The following is a 24,679-nucleotide window of genomic DNA, read 5'->3' as shown; positions in this document are numbered from 1 at the left end:
TTGTTGCTATACTGCACATGTTATCATGAAGTTGTTCAGATGTTTTCGTTGCTTGAAAAGTTATTGTTGGTAGGCAAAGCTGACGGGCCTGAAAAGGTATGCGACTACAGCACCATCTACAGGGATGTTTTAGGACTGCTCCGTCATTGCTACTGAGAGGCAACCACCAGGATGATAGTTAAATAACTAAAATTTTCGTCCGATGTCTCAGTCTAAAGCAGCCTAATTTCCAATGCGATTGTTTAGACTCAGTTTCGGTCAAGACACATGTCAGGTCAGAGAGTCATCGGTCCTAAAGTAAAAAAATCAACTTGAAGTGTAAAAGTAACCTAATGCCAGTAAGTTAGTTTTTAGTGTAGATAAACCAACATGGCTGACGGCTTCAGGTTTTCACAAAAAATTGTCAAATATTGCTCAAGTAGGCTTGGTTGTACATTACATGCATAGTAAAAGCTGCCATGCTCAATTCAAGTAAAACCCCAGCATCTTTTTCTAATCATTTCTTCATTTACAAGTTAAAAATCCACAACCTTGCATTTGGATTCAAGGAAAATGTCTACCAGTTTTGAATTTCAACAACTCCGCATTAAACTGAGCAATAATTTGCATTTGTTGTCAAACTGTTGCCAAGCAACCGGCGGCCATGACGGCCAATAATATCATGCACTTGCCTTGACAGTCTCATCCACCACCTCACTCTCCTCCTGAACGACTACTGGCTTCGGCTATAAAGAAACATCAGGTTCATTACTCACAACTCCTTAACACGATTTGTCACCAAATTTGGCCCATGAGATTTCAATTGGTGAGACCTTCGAGTCAATACATTACGTACCATTGGACATCAACGTCTTGGGATGCCAAAGAGATGACGACTGACGCATGTGCTAAGTTCAACAGCACTGGACCATCGAATACGGTGGCACTGCACAATATCTGCATCTGGTATATTCACCATAATGTAGGAGACCAGGCCCCATAAGTGGCCGAAAAATCTGTTAAGGAGTTGTCCACACACTTGCTTTATATCACATACTTCAGTCTCGCATACAAAGATATGACACAGACAGATCATTCAAACCAAGATCTTAGGGGCGAGGAAATCCAAAAAGTATGTACAATATTGGTGTCAGAAAGAGTTGATTTATCTCAAAATTTCAGTGGATATTCTTTAAATATCAGCCATCAGGGGTTAAATTACAAACATCCACTCTCTTCCCAATGGTGATGTCACCCGTTTTCCGACATGAAATTGCAGGAATCAATGACGAGCAACCGGGGACATCCATCACATACCTACCTTAGGTTTGGTCTCTGTAATTTTGAGGCTCATTTTCTTTGCCACGTCATTTTCTTCTGGTAAGATGACTTCAGGGTGTGCGTCATTGTCCTCTTCTTTTAATACAGGTGTTGGATCCACATCTGCAAGAGAAGCACACATCAATCGATTGTAAACGCAAAAATGTTAACCCAACACCTTTTGAATTTTGCTCCTAAAGCTAAGCAATTTTGATCACAGAAACACGCAATAGTTACTACATGCCACAAAAAATGCAAGAGCCATTTCAGATCTGAGAAAATATCAATCATTGCTGCGACGTGCAATATATTTTGAATGGGTTTGATTTTATCCCACGTTGCTTCGACATGCCATTTTGCCCGCAGACACCCCATCCCTTTATCATATCGCAGCGCCTTCAATAAAACTTGCTGGTTTGTAAGATGCTTTGTTCAAGTACCCGCAGATTCTATCAGTCTCAACAACACAGCTCCACCAATCGGACCTCTGATCTGGAGTGAGGCAAATTGTCTTAACTGTAGAGTCATTGGACATACATCAATTAGCATACAAAGGGCCATTCAATATATAGGTATATTCTGGCATGGGATGAGCCCAGAACAGGGCTAGTAACACGTGCTCATTCATACCAAAAGGGAAGGTGGCAAAACAGTCAAAACACCAGCAATCAGCCCACACATAATCTAGCAGAACGCCACATTACAAATAATTCATGGGAATTTATTCAATTTAGTCTTGATTTATGAATGTTTAGCCCAAAATTCCAGTGTTTGTTGTAACAAAGTCCCACATGCTTTAACCATGCTTGCAGAATTAATAAAACATGGCCAAGGGCCACATCGAAGAAAACGACTTTTGAGTGAAATGATTTTTGAGTTGAAATAATGAATATGTACATCTATTGAGTAAATTTTAAGAGTAATTCAAAGTTAGGTAATTCACATGCAGATAATGTCTTTATATAATGGAGATTCATGCATAGCACAACAACTGGATGAATGTTAGAAGACAGTGGGTCCATTGAAGGCACAACTTTACACTCTCAGGGAGACTGCACACAGGATTTGGTACACACAGTCCTTGGTGTCACAAGAGGGTCTCTTTTGATCATTGGGCCTTGTTTTTTTCACAGCAGTTCTTGGTGTTGCAATCAATGACCACTAAGTATGAAAACAAATTTGTCGGCTATCTTATAATCAGAGGCCATGAATCTATTCAAAGAATCTTATCTCAGCGTTTTCTCGGGGCACTGCCTAAGTGAGTCTCACTCCTACCCCTTGGCTGATGCTCAGATAAGGTGATCTTCTATCAATATAACTAAAATTAGACAAACGTTAACTAGATTGGATACGACTAAGATGAGGATGCAAGAGAAGAGGAACGAGCTACATATAAGGTGTATGCGGCCATTTATCACCATAAGAAGAACAACTAACATACGGCATCTTAAAAGCTTAGATACTGCATACTGGTTCCCATGAATTATTTGAAGTTGGTTCGATCATACAGTGTTCCCAATGGATGGCAGTGTTGAGTCTCAAGCTCGTGAAACAGATTTGGCCTTTTCCGACCGACATGTTGAACTTATCATATTTGCCCAAATAAATCCAAAGGGTCAACGTCAGGCCTGTTTTGATCATCCTCTGCCATTCAAAGAAAATAATTATAAGTGCACATCATGTACCAGTTCCCATATGAGCTGCTTGAAACTTTCATTAGGTTTTCTGTATCTAAATCACCATCGTTTGGCAGGGGCATTCTCAAACAACTCTTAGATGAGAAGGAGAGAAGAGCATAGAGTAGCGCGGAGACACTCATCACATACCAATCATATGTTCACTTGGGAACACTGACGACCCAGAAAGAAAACTTACAATCTATTTTCCATGCCACATCATCAGGAGGCAGGGAAATGTCGTCTGAAGTAACAAAGGTGACAGTGATGCGAAGCATGCCGAGGAGAAACGAACTCCGGACAGGGGCAATTTCGAGAAAATGTGTTATTGTTCTCATAGCAAATTTGATCTTTACCAGAAGGTGCTCATCAAGACCTTCCCAATGACTGGTCACATGAAAAGGTTTCAACAATTCTGAACTTTTCCACCCAACTCAGAATCGATGTTGGCCTCTAGTATTTCGATTATCAGAACGGCCCTACACATCAATCTCCATTTGAAACAGAGAATCAAATGAGATTAGGACAAGTTCAATTAAAATGTTCTTCTTCAGTATTGGGACAAGTTAAATTAAAATCTTCTTCAGCATTGGGACAAGTCCAGTTTAAAGACAGCATGACATGCTCCTCAGCATGCTTCAGTTATCAAACACAAGAACACACTATAATCTTCAATCGATAACTTAGTAAACACACAGGAGTTTCACAGACTACCCGATCGGTGCTAATTTAAACAGAATAGAAGCACACCAAGAATGAAAGGTCACTATCTCTTGTTGCGCCTCTTCAAAACGCCTCGATCACAAAATTCGGCGCAAATGAACTTCCAGTCTGAACACACACAAGTCACGTCCATTTCATTCGACACCAAACACACTTCATAAGTGCATTGTGGTGAAAGAGTTGTGCAGCTGCTGCCTGCTGAAAACTTAGACAAACACTCCTTTTGGTTCTACCTGGTGAAACCATCTTCAAAAGCGAATTCTACTTTTGCATCTACATGGCAGATTAGTAAAGAAAATCAATGACTCTGTATTAAGCCCTAAAGTCAGAAAGAATTTCTCAAAATTTTCAACAGGCATTTGGCAGCCATGACAGTCATCGGCCAAGGCGTTGATCCACCAGAATCCCCTTACCGTTTAGTGGTCCATCCTCTCCGTCCACAACCGCTGCAGGGTCCGTATCAACTGATATCTCAGCATCATCATCATTGGTGACTTCAAGACCTTTCAAAAACATTTCCATATTTTCTGAAATAGAAGTAATAAGTACTAAGTCGCTGCCACATTCATGAAAATATCTTTGGGTACAAAACTGACAAATCTAGAAACTCCCTATTTTTGACCAGCACTTCTTTACTAGGTTGAAGAGTTAGGTAGCTTTAATACAGTATCCAAAACTCTATTAGCCCTATTCCACTATTACCATCTCCATTCACAAATAACTCACTGATTTCTACTTCCGGCTTCAACCGCTTGTTCTTGATCAATATTTTCCGCAGTAAATTGTTCGGTGACGGTAGTGGAACGTTTGGTTCAAGCTGAAGAGAAGAAGGCAGGGTTTCAAGTCAACTGATAAGTAGATATTGATGACAAAACAGACGAAAAAGGAGGATTACTTCAAGCAATTACCATTGGCACTATGATAAATCAAAGCTCTCCTCAACTCTTTCATATGTAGGTGGACTCTGCTCAACCCATTCTCACAGCTGGACCGTCAATAGTGAAATATTCAAAATTCACTTAAGTTGGCAAATTAGCTCATGTTCAGTTGACAGTAGACTTAAAATTGTGTTTGCCACAGATATTTTGTTGGTTAATACATACAGTTGACATTTTCTAGCTCCATCCACTTTTCTGACTAGATATGGTCTGATAAGATGTCAGTACAGAGGCAACCAAACAAAAAGTCCTATGAGTGTGATAGCGGAAGAATCTATTTATCGACTTACCGGCACAGTATCAAGTGGCTTCGTAAGCAGCAAATCACCAAAGATCTCTTCACAGTATTTGGCTAATTTGTACTGTTGCGATTTACTGAAACAGGAATCGGAAACAGTCAGAATTGATAACAGATCAGCGATATATTCATTGTGAATGAAACAGACCTGTCGCTATTGATGTCTATTGCTGGTCTCAAAAATGATTACTTTTTGTTGAGACACACAACATCAGAGAAGTTACGACTTACCTGCAATGGTTTTCAAAAGATAATATCACAGGAAAATCACTAGTCACAAAGGCAGTATCTCTTATAGCATATATTACATCCTGAAAATAGAAGATTTTTTATTGACACGATACAGTTTTGAAAGACCAAAGAACTGTCACTGACAACATACTGGGATCAAAATTCTTCCCTCAAAACTCCCAACAGTTGAACTTGAAGGACCTGAGACTTTCGGCCAAAACAATGCCTACCTTTGACCAATAGTTGTAGGTATATTAATACCTAATTGTTCGAATTTATCATGTGACCAGGTCTACAGGATATGGAACTGTCACTTACTTTAAATAAAATATCTGTACACATGGCTTTGCCATGGGTTATTATCGGTTCCTGGTCCTCCATTTTGCCATCCCAGCAATCCAATTCTACACACCTGAAAATAACCAAATGAAGAAAGTGAGAAACTGCTCTTATCCTTTATTTTTGGAAAATATCTTTATTAGGGCAATTACATCAGGAAATGGACGTAAACACTTGGGTACCCCTCGTTCATGGAAGCACCTTCTCTTTTTCATACCTGCTTACGACACTTAAATCAATTCCTTGAAATATTCTCAAATTTGTTTTGAGTAACACCCTAGCCATACTCACCTACACCCTGCCAGTAAGACCTGTCTGTACATTTCTACCGAAGACTTCCCACCGAACTGTCGCCCGATTAAGTACGTATTGTGAGAGGAGTTGATATAATAGTGGGAGAGGGGTTGGTCCATATCTTGGTAGATATCTAGCCTGTCGAGGAAGACAGGCGCGTTTTCATCACTCATGAGGTATCGGCAGAAGCCATCTGTCGATAACCATCCTGAAATATCAAACAATACAACAATTATTCTGAGCATTTATGACCAGTACCCATTCATACACCTGGGTCAAGTGAGGTGAGAGTCAAAGAGACCGGCCAACAGCCTCACACCGAAAGTGAGGATCGAACCAGGAACCTCTTGACCGCTCGTCAAGAGTCCGACCGACGATACCACAGCGGCTTCCAGCTGCCCATTACGTTACAATAATGAAAATAAAACCTTTGAACCAGACGAACCTTTTGATTTATATTCCTCTATCATTTCATATGTGTCTATAATTTGTAGCGCTCTTTTTTCATCACAGAACGGGAACAATATCTCATTTAACCGTGGATCTCGCTGTCGCTGAAATTAGATATCGAATTTGAGAAATGTGGCTGAGAAATAAATCTGAATGGAGACGGATTAGGTACGAAAATGATTTATTGAATTACCAAAATCCTTCACAGAAGAGAAATGGTTTCTAAAACATATCGATTTGAGAGCTGAGGCTCAACTTTAGTTCAATAAACAACATTGGGCAATTTATAATGTCAAGTAGGAGAAAAACAGAACCGGGAGTAAACCTACGCTTTTGAAGAGAGTTGCCCTCCCTATCAAAAGGTATACTGGGACCAACCGGAAATCAAGCCTGGGACCTCAGACTTAGAGGTGACCTGGGCTGACGTTTCCATTGCACCACTCCCGACACCCCATCAAGTTGTTTCTCAAACAGTCTTGCCTGATTGGCACACCAGACTTTTCCGAAGTTGTATTATTTTTATCCAAACTTCTGAATCTAACTGCAATACCTACCTCGTTAAAGAAATCTATGAGCTGATTGGTAGTTAGATATGACTTGCCCCCACTCCTGGTTAAAGAAATGGAAGCTAATGTTAGCAGGTTGTTAGCTACAACTACAGTAAGGTGCACACTCGTGTGACTCATTGCGGCAAAACCAGTCTCAGCGATGGTGAAATTTTATAAAGGGGGACAAGAGACACAGGCCTGGTTTTGTCACACAAGGTCAGATTTAGAGAGAAATATGACAGAGTTTTTCAATTAAGATCATGAGGCACACGGTTATTAGGAAATTGGCAAGAGAAATACGCCACAGTTTTTCAATTGAGATCATGAGGCACACGTTTATTAGGAAATTGGCAAAAGTTAGATACCATGGGCACAGTCATTAAAAGCGATTTCACTATCTTGCTGTTAGCTTTATGTTCATGTTACTCAACTACTGGACTAGGATATAATGCTAGAATATCACTTTTGTGATAAAAGACTTCACCACTGGGCCCAGAAAAGCTACAGTTTGGTTATCGAAGTACCTCAAAATCATCTCATTGCGGTCAATAGAAATTCCCAAGAGGCTATGTCTTAACAGTGTTAAAGAGTATTTAGATCTACCGATATATAAAATCTCAACAGGTTAAATTCAAGCTGCATACGTCGAGAATAAAGAAACAGCAGCATTTTCTACTCACAGTTCTTTAAATAGATCTTCTATGTCTAATCTTGGACATATTTTATGGTAGAGTTCGTAGAATTTTTCGAATGTAAATGTACTAGTTTCTATTTCATCGTTCTGAAAGAAAACAAAAGACATTGGACAAGTTGTGAAAGTTTAAATAACAATTTAGTACGAACTCAGACCATTAGTGTCCTTGCAAATCACTTGATTTAATGTCAATGTTCATTGGGTGCATATGGTGTGACTTAGAGGTCAACCCTCAAGATTTCTCTGGCTTCGATGTCACCGCAATATGGTGCAAGCCAAAAGCCCTAATATTCTCACGTCAATTGTATGTCAATTCCGCCTACCTTTCCGCTAGGAAAGCCCAGATCTCGTAAACACTGCATGACCATCTTTTCTGTCTTGCCTGAGGCGAACGTCCGTGTTATACTGAAAGACAAGTTGGAAGAACATGGTCACGTTTTGCAGCAGCATGTTATGACGGTAAAGTCACATTGGGTTCATTAATCCCATCGTCATTGATTGAGACCCCCTGTTCATCTCACTTCCCTGTGTACTACAGCTGATATGAAACTTCCCAGTTACTCATTTGGGCTCCAATCTACCCCCAGCCTGCCTGGACATGGGCCTAATGCAACATTTTTTTCTTCTTTAACTATAGAAGTGAGTTAGCAGGAGTTATGGTGGTGGCCCCTTGTTCATGTTCCGAAGTATCTTAAGGTGTCTCGCTCTAATTGTTATAACACGTGCTTCTAGTTTCTAGTCTCTCACTTCTTTGATATGCTTTGTGTAATTCTCCAAAGGAGAGATGAAGACTTATTGTTAAGATCTGTCCCTTGCTCGGGTATCAGAAAACATCTCCATTCCACTCACCTTCGTACTGGAATTTTTGCATTTGGATTCACCGCATAACACAGCTTCATCCAACTGAAATGGGATAGACAATCGATGAAGCAACAGCAGTGTGAAAAGGTCAAAAATATTATCGTCATGCTCCTCAGTTTTCTCTCAAAACTGCCTTCAAGGACACGACAGATTATCCCTTCAATATGCTTGTTCTTCTCCTGTTTTATCAGTGAACCATTCTTCTGAAAGTGTTCGACATTTTTCCAATTTCCTTACAACTCCAAGATACTCAGTAGTAGAAAAACACTTCATTCCTCCTGGCGAAGGAAACTTTTTGCACCTCCCAGGTACACAAGAGATCAGAGATTACATCTCCCTGCAATGGTGGCAAAATAACTGGCCGAACAACTTACTGTTTTGACAACTGCGTCATTGGACAGACATTGTTGGCCTTGAAATTGTGCGTGATCTTCCGCAGACCTTCTATCCATTGCTGAAATGAGAAAAGGTCAAATTGTCATCAAGTTCGATGGAGAAGTATAAGTATGACAGACAAAAAAGTGCAAAAGTGTGGTGGTTTACAGTAATGCGCCGTGGTATGTCAACTCCCCAGTTCCCCTGGCCATCCTGTGATTTCTACTGCAGTTATCTGGTGGATCCAATAAACTGGTAGAAACCAGCAGCCGATCAATCAAGATTCTGACAGTTTATGAGACCACTGGGCAATTCCTACTGCAATAGCCTCAATTATTCAATAAGCAATACCAGGCTTATTGCCAGAAGATGACTTCACAGAGCACTTTCAGCAAGAACAGCTAACTGGGAAAGAGGAAAGTGTACCAAGTAGTTCCAGATGCCACTCTCAACTACTAGGGCTTTTTAAGTATCTGGGTAACAATTCTGTAGGACAACGCAGCCAGATTGGAGAGCAAAACTACAAAGATTTCTGATGACTTTGACATGCTGCACATCGTGTGATTTAAAGGCTTTTATCCTTGTCTATGTTGTTCAGCAATCACTCTTTTAGATGCCACAATGGTAAAGACAAAATTTGCCGAACTCCTGGATCCCCTTGATAGAAGAATGCTTTAGTATTTGATGTTATCATCAGTAACAATAAAGTTAACGTTAACAGTAGCAGCAAGGAACTGATGCACTGGCTGAAAATGTTGTCTGCCACTATCGGCTACTGGCTTAACAATCAATGCACCATGATTGATCAGAGGCAAGCAGCAGAATATATTTCATCCCGCACCAATTTAATCAGTCACTAATTAATCATCAGACTGATAATTAATGAGATTAATAACCAATTATATCTTAAGGAATGCTGAGGTATTCCTTTCCAGGATATTGAAAATAAGTCATTTGATATTAACAAGTGGATCGCCAAACAGTTAAGGGGTCTGTGAATGACGGGCGTGGGGAACTTTCCTAAAGTCACAGCAGTGTCCACATCGGAAATCGCATCCTCTCTGACAACAAGAATAGATTTTTTTTTAAAAGTGTTTGAGGGTTGTTTTCCAGACAGCTGCAACTCGGACCTGTAAATACTCCCAGATATTGGAACTTAGATCATGAATGTAAAGACCAATCCCTGAGGGAAATAATGTGCAGAGTTTCAAGTGTTTGGGATTTAGCATTACACAAGTCACGTCATTATTCATCACTATTAGAATGTTATCAGAATACAACAGATTTTACAGATCAGTTCAATATTTAATCATTCATTGAAATGATTATCTCATAAATAGACTTTACAAATTTACCGCAAATTTCATCAAAAAATGTTATTGTTTCTATCTCACCTTGAGAATGTCGAGTAACAGAGTATCGCTGTCAACGATTTAGATACCTCCATAGTCACCATGGTAACAGGACTTAAATGATGATGGCATAGACGTAGAACAACTTAAATGCTTGGCATCATTTGCCATTCTGAAGGGGGACATTTTGTTCAGGTGAATTACTCGATTCAAACAAAAGTTCCTTGAGTGAAATTGTGGTAAATTATTAATTTAAGTTAAAGAGGCGTGAGATTTCATAGACTGTGAGGGACTGTTGGCAGACACTGGTGGTCCAATTGGTGATCAAGACATTCCTCAAACAAGCACTAATGATACTGACATTCTTTGAAGAAGAAGAGACACCTATTTGCGATAAATCTGGGCCGAGTATCATGTAACATAAAAACTTTGCCAATACCCAAACTCCAAAGGCAGATAGCTATTAAAAGCAGGATGGTAAATTTGGTTAACAATATTACAGTATAATCAAAAGTGAGGGTAAAAGGTAATTGTCAGAGTTAACCCCGATCCTTCTTCAATTTAGTACAAAGCTAAACAATGGGAAAATAAATTGGAGTATAGCGCTACTGCTATTCAATTAAAGGATATCAGAGAGATGAATGATTGAGCAAGTCTAAATCATTAATGACAAGCAAGGAATTAGCAGAAAGCCCTGTCTCAGACATGTCTGTTTGCGCCTTGACTATAATCCATTCAAGTGCGAGATGACGCTAAAAGAAGACATACGCATTGTGAAACTGACATAAGCAGCGCTATACTTAGATGCATCTTTTATGTGAAGAGTCTGATATCAGTAGTCAATGTACGACCATTTTGCACCCCACCCCCTAAGTTTGGTGTATGTTTGGTTTGGGGATCTCATGGACTAGCATATCAGTTATTGCTTGAGAATGATCACAGCTAATAGCCCATCAGAGGAAGGAGGCCTGGCATTATAAGTCACAGATTTTCAGGCCAGCAACATCAGACAGTGCCAGAAAGTCCTATTTTCAAATATCTGCACCTTTTCAAAGGCAGCACCATGTCACTCTGAAATCCCATACCACATGTTTATAGAAAATGGGATCCCATAACAAACGTCATATCAAAATTTGATCATCCTGTTCCATGCAATGAACCTACCAAAATATCTCTGTGAACACGCACATTGTTCTGGAAGTAACATATTCGTTTTCAACTCGCCATATCACATGTGAGGATTACGCTGACCATGTTAACCCATGGATTTCTTGAACGTCTCGGACATTAGGCATACCGTTCCCAAAATCACACTCACATGAGTAAACTTTCCATCTCCACCTAACTCCATTCAAAGACCAGACAGATTTCATTTATCTTCCACACAACATTAGATCTTACATTTACCTAATTGTCAGGGGTGCCATAAGCCGAATTGGTATGCTGTAAAGCCAATATTGGCAACGAGATAACCCTCAGCTAACTATATCGCGGCCATTGAACAAGACGAGCTGTGGCCGCCCTAAGCAAGCACGAGCTCTAGCAGATGGTATCACAAATCATACAGGAAATTACTCAGTCTCAGGTTGGCATTTAAAAACATGAAGGTATTACATCGGTCACTGTGGCCTGAAGCGAAAGGTCAGTCAGGTGATAGGTCTTGCCTGGCATGCCAGGACTGCCCCCAAAAAACAACTACCGGTATCAGGAAAGAGAGAAAATCTCTAGATGATAAGCGAGAAGTAGGATTTGGCTGAAGAGGTGTGAAGAATTTAGATGCATTCAGATGCATTCACAAGAATTCAGATGTCTAATTTATGTCAGAAAGGAACAACAGGAAAGGTACAGCCATTTTAATAAGTAACATCTAGCGTCAGCAGGTAATGCAAATCTAGGATATCAGCAACATGCGCCCCAAGCTAACATTATAGCATACACCGCGTAAGCATTTGATCACATTATTTTCAGCTTAGTCTTATTATTAGCGGTGAGGATAATATGACACAACCGCGGCCATATTTCCATGGCAACGTTGACCAAACCGGGTAACTTATTGGCTTATCGGACCCGTTACCCCTACTTTGAGAACAATAATTCCGTAACGTGAGCCTAACAAGACATTTTGCAAAAGCTGCCCACGATGAATGTGATACTCATTCATTTCTTAGGGAAAATATTGGTCATATCATAAAGTTCTGAGAAGATATTTCCACAGAATTTGTGACCATTCTATTTCGTGCACCTGACTCTTTCTGATAAGAACTGAGTCTTCCGTGTCCTGTCCTTAAACTGTTTCCGAAAACAATAATGGGCAATTTCAAATGTAATGTGGGAGGAAACTGGATACCCAGGAGGAAACCTTCATTGTCAGCGAGAGACACCCTCTTCATCACATGAAAACCTGCTCTGACCATGCAGGAGTCAAACTCACAACCTCAGATGTGACAGGCGGGGATGTTAATTTCAAACAGCAGCCAACTGCTACTCCGCTCTGACAGCCCAATCTGACCTCTGTAATCAGCAATCTTGCCTTAATCAGGACAGCATTTTCCACTTCCATGATGTCCATATTAGAGAGGTTTGTTGTTTTTACCACTGTTAATATCCTAACCGACTCCAAACAAATTGTCTTACAATAGCAAATGTTTTCTCATGAAGACAAAACGCTACCAAAAATAATTGGAAAAGTGCCTTCTTCTCTGTCAGCACCGAAATTGGCGTAATGTCATCAGCCACAAATCCCAGAGATCCATTATATCCAATGGTAGCAATGGGTTCGTAGCGCTAGGCAAAGAGAGCACAGCTCACATAGAAAAACAGGAATCGAGGCGCTGGCCTCCGGGGACAGGCATATCGAGTCAAGCTAATGGAAGCCAAGCCGCAAGGATGAAGAGGGGCAACAACGTGGAGCGATCAATGCTTGTCTACAAGGCTGACTGGTAGAATGAAGGATCTGTTTAAAGGTATTTTAACCCCTTCTAATTTCAGGACTGCAAAAGAACTGATCCTTGGGTTAGAAGCAGGAATCTACTTGTATGTCTATATATCTTTAACACTTTTTGACACGAGGATGCCAAGGGGTATCAACAATATGGCGTGATCAATAAATATACTGGGCAGGCCAAGTATCTTTAATCCTTTTCTCTACTGTTGCCAAATCGATTCTCAGTTTTCTTTATGGTCGTAATTGGACAAGAACAGGCTAACCCACGCCTTTCGAACATACGAACACTGTCATGTCATACGTTATTTGACATTGATCACTTTAGTAGCCATGGTGACCAAATCTGTTGACACATAAGAATGGTATGATAAGGGTATAATCACTCAGTTGGCTTCACCAAAGAGAACTATTGCATGCGGTGAAAGAAATTTTGCCCCCGAAACCATAGAGAGGCAGCTGCATCATCAGGCAACCTGGGATAGCTGTAGTACTGACAAAATCAATATGGGCAAGATGGAATATCTACTCAAGGTAAAAATCTTCTCCATGTGATGCAATAACTCTTAAACATTATCGATAACCAAGCTAATGAACTTATTTAGTAAACAATGATTCTTGGTACCAATGACTTTCCACTATGATCACTTTTTTGCACTAGCTATCAAACCTAAAAGCGTCAAGTTGTTGAACGACATCACCTCATTAACACAGCCTCACATATCACATTGCATTACAATTTCCTATCAGCACCAAGAATGCTACGTGGGAAAAATCGCCAGAAAACATCAATGAAAAGTCATCTTTGACAAGAAAGTAGGCAGTCAGTTCACAACCGCACCAGTTTATCAACAAAGCATTTGTATATTGTGTCACAATTCCGCCTCAGAATGCAACAAGAAAGCCAAAGCTGGAAAAAACCTCAAGAAAGACCACAGATTAACTTTGGCATTCTTCGAAAATCCCAGGCATTCAAGAACATCGCCTCAAACCAACCTCCAGACACTTCGTCCACCTACTAACAAAGCCGTCGCACGCTATGTCACGATTTCCCCCGATATTACCAAATGAGATCTGCTGGATAAAAAGCAACCATAAGTTCGCGCAGAATTTGCGGCCATCTTTGACATTCAAGAATCTGACCTGAGAACTGCTAATGGAAATTAGCTCCGCCTTAGCTTTGATGTCGACGACGAGTTCTAATCGAGAAGCACCGTAATTACGCAGGAAACACTGCGATAAGACAATTCTAACAAGAAAGAATCATGTAGCATTCTTGCCAGGAGGCAAAAAGGAGGCTCGGTGGTTCATTTCCAAATGAATTTCTAATCATGATGTGAGGTCGTCAACACGACATGTATGCAGAACATATCACCACAAGATCATTTGAAAAAATGAAACAAACAATTTTCTTACCTTAGCAGTTTCTGCGTCTTGAGCGATAAACCTGGTATATGTGATGTTGACTAAATCTAATCCAGTACACACTGTGACAGTCCGGGTGTCCAATGTGCCAACACCCCGCGGTTCAAGCTCTTGGATTAACTTGGGGTCCTGCAAATACAAGAAATGATGGAAATTTATCTCACTGAAATGCTTCATTGGTCATATTGACCGTGGGAAAACAACGTTTCCACCATTTTTACAAATCTTCATGGCTTAATAAGTAGAGCAGGATTTAAGGGATATAAAGGGATGACTGAAACACTTTAATTATTTCCACAGCCTAAAATATCATTGCCCGAAAACCTACTATAGAAGCAGAGGAACTTTAACTGCATCCATCAACTTCAAAGGTATTTTCATCAATGAATAAGCTGTTGGGAAGAAAAGGGGTAAGAAGTTATTATTAATTAGTTCAAAATATGATAAAGTGCACTCAGAACGATTTCAATTTAGAACATTTTCTCTTTTATGGAGCAAGCACATTCCATTCAAAATGACGCCAGCTGGTGTACACATATTTACCACCTCCCATCCAACCCGGAAGATTAGAGATATCATCAAAAATCAATCAATTTTACCATCTGCCAGTATATTTCAGTCGTAAATATCTTTATGACAAGTAAATATATTCATCTGTTCATGACAAATAACTTTCTGAACAAAATTCAGAAATTTAATTGGATCTGAGCATGCAAGTTGGATTGAAGCCATGAAAGCAAAACAACGCATGACAAATTATGAGGGGGTTTTAGTCCTGAGATGGTCCCCAACGCAATCTCGTGCCGGTATCTAAGTCAGAGGTGGCAACATTGGCAGTTAGCAGAGGCAATATTAGCTTCCCTTGTTTCAAATAGAACATCGCAATTGCACCTCATCTCTGGTGCGTGACTTGGCTATAGATTAGAATGAAACACGATAGTGTGACATTTCAGGGGATGGTTGTCGTCATATCCTAGAGTTCCCAATAGGTGGCCACTGGTGAAGCCAGTATTTTATGTCACGGGCCACTCGGTAATGTAATGCAAGAGAGAGGTTGAGCAACTCTTCACTGAACAGATAGCAGAATATAAAATGTTCTGTCGAAAGTAAAATAAGCTTGTCACCATGCCAACGTCTTGGAGATAGAATAAGGTATGCATTGTATCACATACCAAAAGTATAATATCAATACAAGAAACTAAAGTAGTAGTCACCCAGTAGTAAAAGCTTGAGACTCAGAAATTCAGAATTTTTTATTTGCAGAGCGCTTAACAAAAATAATGGGCTGACAAATCTTGTGTTCTGTGTGAATTACGAACTGCCTTGGAGTATAGACATACACAAATAGATTTATGATTCCTTATGAAAGTGATCTTTAGAATGTCTGGGAATGAATGTTATGTAGATTAATGCGTTATTATTCTGGTGACAAGTTGAGAGTGTGCGATTCTATGCCCAAGAGAGTTGATATTCCTATAAGACACGCCAATCGATAGCAAAGTGCACAATCATGTTATGCCCGTATCAACTTTATGCAGTTTTTTTAACAAGGCAATTATGATGTCAATATTCTTTATGTTTACTGATAAGATCAGCAACAAAACAGCCAAACTACAGTCATACAATCGTGGACCAAAGCCGAGCCACTTTGCCGAAGGTTTGGCCAAAATTACAGCTCCACCAGAGAGGTCTTGGTGAGACATAAAAGTCCCTGCACCCAAAATTGCTTCCAGAAACTCAGACGCAAGCAGCAGGGCGTCAATCCCAATTACGGATTGCTTTCAGCAGTGTGGTCTCCATTGAGTTGATTCAAGGCAGCCATCGTTGATATGTTGGCAAAGGATTCATTGCCCAAACAAAGAAGCCAACCACAGGAGCTTTGTAGCTCCACATGAATGACAATATGTCAATGGTAGTGTTAACCTGGTTTTTGAGGAACAGAATCTCTCACTAATGTGTCGATGTTAGAAAACAATACTGTGCTCGAAGAAGCCAACTACAGTCACTTGAGATGAATGACAATATATCAAAGGACCTTATCTCGATGGCAATCTTGCTAATCTGGAGAGGTGGGAGTAAGGCTCAGAGTCTGAGAAGGGAACTGCGAGTACATGCACGTCCTTAACATCTCAACCAATGTCTCAACAACAATCAAGCTTGGCTGATATTGTAGGTAAACAGTTCATTTCTTGTAGAGATTCATGTCCAAAGAAGCCAACTAAAAGGCAGCAACTTTCTCCCCGATAAATGACAACCTGCCAATGCTAGTCTCAAAAGAACCCTATAAGAAGAACAACCCAGCTAATCTAATGCTGTAGGCGTCAGGCTCAAAGCCCAAGGAAACCAAGTAGAATACGCACGCTCTTCACCGACTATGAAGAAGAGGCTTAGACGGAAATTTGGGATGAGTAACAACTAGACTCGGCCTAAGCCACACCAAAGATGTCAGTTGAGACTGTTGATTTCAGCAAGTCTCGGCTTGAATCTCTGCCTTCCCTTGCTTAAAAGTTTGAGAGGTATTCAACAGATGAGCCAACAACACGAGTAATATTGCATGACTGAAACAGGATCAAACAGAAGTAAGCTAGCGCTAGCATGTTGTTTCGACTATGACTCTTATGACCACAATAAACCACGATCATCATTCACATCTCATACATCATGCAGATCATTAATGTTCAGAATAAACACTTTATCAGTTCACCAATGTCATTTCAGTCCCAACAGTGACAGATGCTGTCACCAGCAGGTCCCCAGCAGCAGCTGTCATCCCTGGGTACATATCATACATTCTCCCCTCCTACCGGACTGGCTCACTTGAGCTTCAGCATAAACAATATGTGACTGACTACAACAATGTGAGGTAATCTGTCAATATGTCTGACTCGGTACAATTAACCCGATTGATATTTTTGCTCAACATTGCGCAAATCACCTATTTGTTTTGTGTTCTCTCACACTGTCACCAGCAGGTCCCCAGCCGCAGCTGTCATCTTTGGGTACATATTCTACATTCTCTCCCTTCTGCCAGACTGGCTCACTTGAGCTTCAGCAAATATAAAATGTGACTACAAGTTATCTGTCAATACGGTTTGACTCAGTACAATTAACCTGATAGATATTTTTGCTCAACATTGCGCATATCACCTAGTTGTTTTGTGTTCTCTCAGCGCAGACATCAGTTTTGTTGATAACGGTCAAACTTTCCGGTCTGCCATAAATGGACACTTTCCATTCCGAACACGAAAAAGCATTTGACACTTATATGAAAAACCTTTCAATCAAAGGGTGCAATCTCCACCCACCACGGCAATTTGACACCGAAACCACAAGAATTCATCATAGTTAACATGACACTCTTGTAAGGTTTCTATAGCCCCTCTTGTATGAACAAGATAAGGAAAACATTGCTTTGTTATTACAACAAACACTAGTGATACTGAAGTACTTTGTGGTTGCTTTTCTCTCCAGCTATAGACTTGGGTTGGCTTCACTTGATTTCGAGAATCATCACACCATGCCATGGTTCACAAATAAAACAATTTAGCTGTGACACCATGCAATGACAGAACCACCAGGGGCACAACAGTGCAACTTAGGATACAAAGAGGCACATCCACACCACAACGCAAAATCCAGATTCCATCTTGAGCAAATGTTTACAGCTAAATAAATGCAGTCCCTATAAAATATTACAGATTATGCCTTTGATATCAATCACACGCAAAGCAAAAACATTTTACCACCAACGCAATGCGTGATGTTATTGTCGTCATGTCGGGAACTGCTGAGGGCAATTATTGATGCAATTGACAATGAAAGTTTGTGACGATATATGAAAATGTACAAGGCTGTTTGAAAAAGCAGAAATCTGATTTGTTGAGAGTTCAGCTGCCAGAGGCAAGGAAGGATTAGTAAGTTTATGCAAATGTTTACAATACAACATATTTACAAATATTTACTTTCATCAAAACAGCTACGAAACACAATCAATTTATGCAGCAAGGATTTATTCTTAAGAAATTGCAGACAAAAGGGTCATGCTAATGCAGTGTTTTCAAAGCAGAGAGGATGATATGCTGTCTACTTGGGGGGAAAAATTACTTAGTCAACAAAATAGATAGCTACATCATTTCACACTTCACTTTCCGTCATGAAAATATGGCGCTGAGTGCAGTTTCAATCAAATATCGCAAAGACAACGTACACAGCCTGTTGCCATTTTCTTCCTCAGAATCAATAGCAAAGACTACTACACCTGTCACCATGATAATATATCACAAGCCAAGCACTCACTAAGGAACCCAGTTTACTACCTTAGGGAAGCCATTAGCAAGCAACTGATTAGATACTTCGAATATCATGGCTGATGCACCTTCTCCGGCAGTCATTCAACTAACGGCATTAGTTACGGTACTGATACCCTACTCTGTACCAGTGGAGGACAATGACACCACTTGTTTAGCACAGAAATGCTATTGCTTATTCATGGTGGTGACGCAGTTATCTGTGGTTAATATACAGGGTGTAAAAAATAATCGTGCAACTTTTAAATTTGAATAAGGTTTTTATGGTTGGTCAAATGAGGTAAGTTTCAAGAGGCTGTCATTTGAATGGCTCATTGTGGGTTAATGGCCAAATATTTTTTTGAGATTACATCACATAAAATCCTATCAATATTCTTTTTGATAGCAAGAAACAGTTTCAGAAAATTTTCAAAACGTTATTCAATTTTAAAAGTAACAAGACTATTTTTTAACACACTGTACCATATTCCATCCTGCTACGAGGACATTGACATTATCATGCAGTTGCCTATACCTGGATGTCAGGTGTAAGCCTTTCAGGACAATGACTTCCCTTATTAGAAGAGGGGTGCAGTTGCTACACACATTTGTTTGGATGCAGGTGGGTTTATAATACATTTGATAATGATAGTGCAATGTGTTCAATAAGCATTGTTTTCTAGTAAATCTTGAAATTGCTAATTGCAGAAATAAATTTGATATCTTTTGGTCATCACATCCCAAAAACTTATCGAGATTTCAAGACTAACTTCCCCACATATGATTCTGGAGCAGTGACATTGACATTTCCAATACAACCACCAATCATCTTCTAGTGGTAATAAATATGACAACTGAAAGCTATCGCTGGCCTGCTGCTGGAGAAAATAGCTTTTTGGCTTTGAGAACAGCTCTAGCTATTGGTCTCTACAAATCATCACAATCAAATAAGTCAGCTTTTAAAAAATATTGTCAAGGGAACAAAGCAGTTGCACCACGCTGCTTGACTGTCAATCTATTTTCAATTGACCCAATCGAGTATATCCGTATCGATGTTGGGGTCGCACAGCATGCACAAGAAGCACCCAACTCTCATCATCAAATCTGTTTCCTGTGAGCTGCAGACTATTGGCCCTTTCTCAGTTAATCTATAGATGCTTGACGTTATAGCTACCCTTTGTCATCAACTCAGATCAATAATGGTGACGTGCTCCACAGCGGAATAGAACGGAAACATCGATCAGGTCACCGAGATCAGAGACGGCGTGCAAATTGGGTTACTGATCAGATGGCGCATGAAAAATTCAATTGAGTATTATAGAGTTTCAGTAATTTGGTTGAATTTTGAGGAAGACAGTCACCATTTAAAGCAATGTATGGATTCCCTCACAAGTGAATCTGAATTCTAGTATCTATGAGAAGAAAGAGGTTGTCAAAACAGAATATACAGACAACCCCATCTCAAAAGGGACGAAAGTGGATTCGTCACCCAAACAAAAAATCAATGAATTTTATAATATAGAAATACAAATCATGTAACACTGACAATGCAATCTGTTATCTGGAAACATTTATTGGTGCAACAGGTATGCCAACAACTCTTTTGTGCAAAGTCGCTTTGAGGAAACCATCACGATAATTATTTATAAAGACTAATCACTACTGATCGACAGATTCATCAATGCTGCGTAAAACGAGAAGTCATGGATTGTAGCAAGGGCGTTGCCGCCAGACTCAATGGGGACAACTGACAATTGACAATCAGGAAGAAACTCTGCATGAGCAAGGGTGTCAGTAAAAGTCTGAATGGTCATACGGTAACAACCAGAAAGGTCTTCATCAACCGTAAAACATCTTGCATGGTGTTGTCTGCTGGATAACAGAACAGCCAGATCACACAAGCAGCAAGGGTATTGGGGAAAGATCAGAAGATCCTAATGAAGCTGCTTTCCATTGCATGCCTACAACCTGGGCCTGCCTTGCCTTTAGAAGTTCCCTATGCATTTTGTAATGCATCATTGTACACCAAGGTATCATCTGACCGGTACAGCACCCATCTCAGCATGCGCCACAACACTCTGGACCGAAGACCGGTCTGTCGCTGTAAAATGGTCGAGCTGTAAGCTTATTTCAAAATGTATGTCAGAAGCAGTAAAGGTATGGCCTTGAAATTCAGTGAAATGTGAAGATTGCAGGTACCAGGAAGCTGTTGTTGTGGTAGACTGATCAAGCCCAGTAGCACAGGTTGTAGGCGTACCGCTAACCTACTTGGTGGAATGTTTATTCACCTTTCTTACTATAATTGATGTACAGTACCCTCGCCCTGATCGAATAGCCTAATAATCTACCACAGCTAGCGGAGTCAGATGTGTTTGGAATGTGCTTGCACTTGGTCAGGTTCACAGATTTCAGCTAGCATAACATTAACCACTTTGTATAGTACACACAAGATCTTGATATTGGCATACCCTTTCATACCTTCATTGGCTGGTTTATGAGAAACCAGGTTGCGGTTCAATCTGAGGCTTACCAACCATACAGTGGCTGGAACAGATTAAACATTGCTGGAACAGCTACGTTTCCTGCTAGGGATGGCAGATTTGACTAAACGTTGTCAATCTTCCAGCATATATACTTTACTGTAGGCTAAGTGAAAATTAATGCCTCACCAAGGCTGATCACAATCTGTCTATCCCTTTGCACTGACTTGGTATGTGGCTATCTTCATACGTTGCGGGGAAGTGCCAAATTACCTAGTGTACTGTCACTATATACACTCTCAACTGGGCAATAGACAAACTGTATGAAGCCATCCTCTGGTACCTCAGAGACTAACCACAGGAAAAGTTCACAGAATCCTCTTTCATTTACCCTGTGTACCATTGTTTCTACCTCTCAGCCTCTGACCATTATGGCTAAGTGCTGCCTTGTCCCCACAGTACATCAGATATGTGCTCAAGCAGTGTCCTTCACTCACCACTTAAAATGGACTCTCAATGCATCAATACTAAAACCACTTAGCGTGAGTGCTTTGATCAGATCCCTTGTTGAATTAAAACCTTCTCGTGTGTCACAAAGGTAAAAGAAGAGATGAACATTAAACTGGGAGCAGACGGAGGGGTAAGCGTCGCAAGATGATGATGGAGAGGTTTTTAGAACCCTTTTATCAGAAAAACAAAGGTTTTGTTCAATGACATGGCAACATCTTAGACTTAGAAGACACCATGCCACTGAGTCAATGAATCATATTAGCTTTCTATATCAATATAAGATTGCCTCCATCTGCTCCAAACTTTACTGTCCTTCTATTGGTAAGAGAAGACAATTTAAACATTGCTGTGTGTTAAATAGGGTGACAATAAAAGAAAACTGCTTGAAAACATGAGAAAGAAGTTAGGATCTGAGACTGGAGCCTTGTTGACATCAAAACACGAAACTGCTAGGACAAGGCAAAAAACAACTAAACTTAAATAACCTATTGATTCTACTCAAACTTTGGTCATGTCCAACCTTTCTCAAGGAAGAGAGCTGAACTTGTCAGGTTATAGAGAGGGTTACATTCCAAACACAAGGTGTCGTTAAGACAAACCTGCACGTTCCACCCCCACCATGCAGGGCTTATGGTTGCCATTATTGCCACCACTTCCATTTCCATATGTTGCTATAGTAACCAAATTGGCGATTCCAGAGCAAATTTCCTGGCCTAATGTTTATTGATAGCCTACCTTTGGAGAGGAGCACAGAATAGAATTTTTCAGATTTTTCTAGAACATATGAAATAGAATGATAGTGTGTAAAAATGTTAAATCAGTAACATGGTCTATTAAAATTAGACAAAGAAGAAATAAGTCATCATTAAAGTCACAAATGGAAATCAATACGCCTTTCACCAGTTACATATGAGGACCAAGTTGGTACAGGTGCGTGAATATCAAGAATGATGTTCACCTGTTGCACATGAGGACCTAGTTGGTACAGGTGCATGAATATCAAGAATGATGTTCACCTGTTGCACATGAGGACCTAGTTGGTACAGGTGCATCAATATCAAGATGAGTTCACCTATTGCATATGAGGACGCAGTTGGTACAGGTGCATGAATATCCAGAATGATGTTCACCTGTTGCACATGAGGACGGAAAAAGTCACGGCATGTGGTGTAACTGACCATCATCACCTGAATAAACCTGCAAGGTCAACAGTGGAGACATTCCTATACGTTGTGAAGGATAAGAACTCAGTCAAGACAGGCTGGGGATCTCAGACCCAATTTCATCATGCACTCCTCAGCGAAGTTGACTTTATGGAGAAGATTGAACACCAAAAACAACATTATGACCCAAAGACCAACTAACTTAAGATAAGTGTGAATGTCAATTGAAAATCTCTGTTGTTTTGTAGCTATTCAAACCCTGCATTGACCAGAAACATCAAAATAACCTTGAAAATGGTGATGACCCCAAAGGGACATTCTCCGAGGACGTCCTTATCGAATCTCTAGGGGAAGCTAATCGTCCACAACATGCAAACCTGTCATCAAGTAACGTTCATTACACCATAGACTCGCTAATTGACTTCTAAATGAGAAACGTTGCACCGAAGTATAAATTACTCAAGATTGCCATTTGCACTAAACTGAAATGTACCTTTTAAAACGCGGCTTTCAAGTTGTCTAGAGGCAGAAACATTGGCTCATTACAAGGCAGCGATAGGAAGCAGATGAGCAGCAAAATGGCAGACAACTACGACATTCTGTCATGAAATTCAATTAATGAAGAAAAAATGACATGTACGAGGATCTGAACAGACCCAGTAACAAAGATGTTCACTTTTTTCTTAACAAATTAATTCCCTTCCCCAGAAAAATGCTTTTTCTAGCAAATTACGAGCTTTGAAGCTGGCTCCATATTGGCAATTTCTTCTCCGTCGATGAGATGAGGCAGTCATGTGATTTGAAATTTTCAACACATCGTCAAAATTAGCAGAAGATGATATTTTCATACACCTGAAAAAAACAAAAACATGCAAATATATTCTCAATCAAGAATCAATAAAGACTTCGTAAATTGTTGCTTATAGACATATATGCTGTGAGCGTAGGTGAAAATGGAGACACCCAAGTTAGTCTTCTAATTTGAAAGTTTTAACACATTTTCAATTTATGCAGCAGATTACATCTCTACAGACCTGGAAAAAAACAACATACAAACATCTTCTCTATCGAGAATCAATAAAGACTTCATCAATTCTTGCTCATATCCATATATCTTGTGAGAGAGGTAAAAAAAAAGGCACCCAATAAAAAAGGTTTGATCGCGTGACGTGAACTGTCAAGCTCAGGTGCCTTGATTAGTAAATAATAAGGAGTTGGCGTGCTGTAACTTTCTACTAATTAGATGTCCTATAGCCCTGTGTCATCTAGTTCACACAACTAGTGCTCCTTAAGACATTTGTCAAGTGCAGATGGTTTTCTCATGTGATTTTGTCATATTCCTTTATATTCTTACGTTACAATAATGAGATACTGTAAGCTGGCAGATTTTCACGAGAATTGTATTTTTGCGGAATTTTCAATCTGATTCTGGCAGCAACACGATATTTAGTCGATCACCAATTGAAAATGAGCAGATACCAGTTTATCGCATAACTTAAGCTCACCGCTGAGGCAACCCTCATGCTAATTTCAACATACCTGAAAAAAGAAGAATGGAAAATTTTGTTCAGTAAATATTTTTGAAAGTCAATCTTTGCAGGCCTCGCCGGATTCTGTGAATTGTAAAGATCGCCCGCACTCAGGAGTTTGATTCACAACAAATCATGTGGACATCACTTGAACTTAGAATTCAATTTGTATTTTTTACCCCTTTCATCAACGAGGACACTCCCTCCTTCCCTACTGGTGATGCAATGTCATCGCTAGTGCCAAGATAGTATCGGGGTGTTTGCAAT

The 24,679-nt window shown here is 40.0% G+C and overlaps 1 protein-coding gene across 11 annotated transcripts in view; it reads right to left on the bottom strand.

Annotated features, from left to right (window-relative positions):
* Positions 1–24,679, bottom strand: part of LOC135485579 (1-phosphatidylinositol 4,5-bisphosphate phosphodiesterase beta-4-like) — a 60,959-nt gene that overhangs the window by 17,319 nt on the left and 18,961 nt on the right. For 9 of the 11 annotated variants that reach the window (XM_064767746.1, XM_064767747.1, XM_064767749.1 and 6 more), the window contains exons 5-20: positions 14,436–14,573; positions 8,726–8,805; positions 8,340–8,393; positions 7,814–7,895; positions 7,477–7,577; positions 6,803–6,857; positions 6,244–6,352; positions 5,796–6,006; positions 5,484–5,577; positions 5,166–5,245; positions 4,927–5,011; positions 4,425–4,515; positions 4,112–4,225; positions 3,175–3,219; positions 1,301–1,422; positions 672–725 (exon numbers count right to left, since the gene is read on the bottom strand). In XM_064767746.1, the coding sequence (XP_064623816.1) occupies positions 672–725; positions 1,301–1,422; positions 3,175–3,219; positions 4,112–4,225; positions 4,425–4,515; positions 4,927–5,011; positions 5,166–5,245; positions 5,484–5,577; positions 5,796–6,006; positions 6,244–6,352; positions 6,803–6,857; positions 7,477–7,577; positions 7,814–7,895; positions 8,340–8,393; positions 8,726–8,805; positions 14,436–14,573 (1,515 nt within the window). The remainder of the gene's footprint in view (positions 1–671; positions 726–1,300; positions 1,423–3,174; positions 3,220–4,111; positions 4,226–4,424; positions 4,516–4,926; positions 5,012–5,165; positions 5,246–5,483; positions 5,578–5,795; positions 6,007–6,243; positions 6,353–6,802; positions 6,858–7,476; positions 7,578–7,813; positions 7,896–8,339; positions 8,394–8,725; positions 8,806–14,435; positions 14,574–24,679) is intronic. The other 2 variants (XM_064767757.1, XM_064767750.1) reach the window with 2 other exon arrangements.

The sequence above is a fragment of the Lineus longissimus genome, chromosome 3, assembly GCF_910592395.1.
Source record: "Lineus longissimus chromosome 3, tnLinLong1.2, whole genome shotgun sequence".
NCBI lineage: Eukaryota > Metazoa > Nemertea > Pilidiophora > Heteronemertea > Lineidae > Lineus > Lineus longissimus.
The sequence above is the reverse complement of the archived record's forward strand: the minus strand, read 5'-3'. Positions and strand labels throughout refer to the sequence as shown.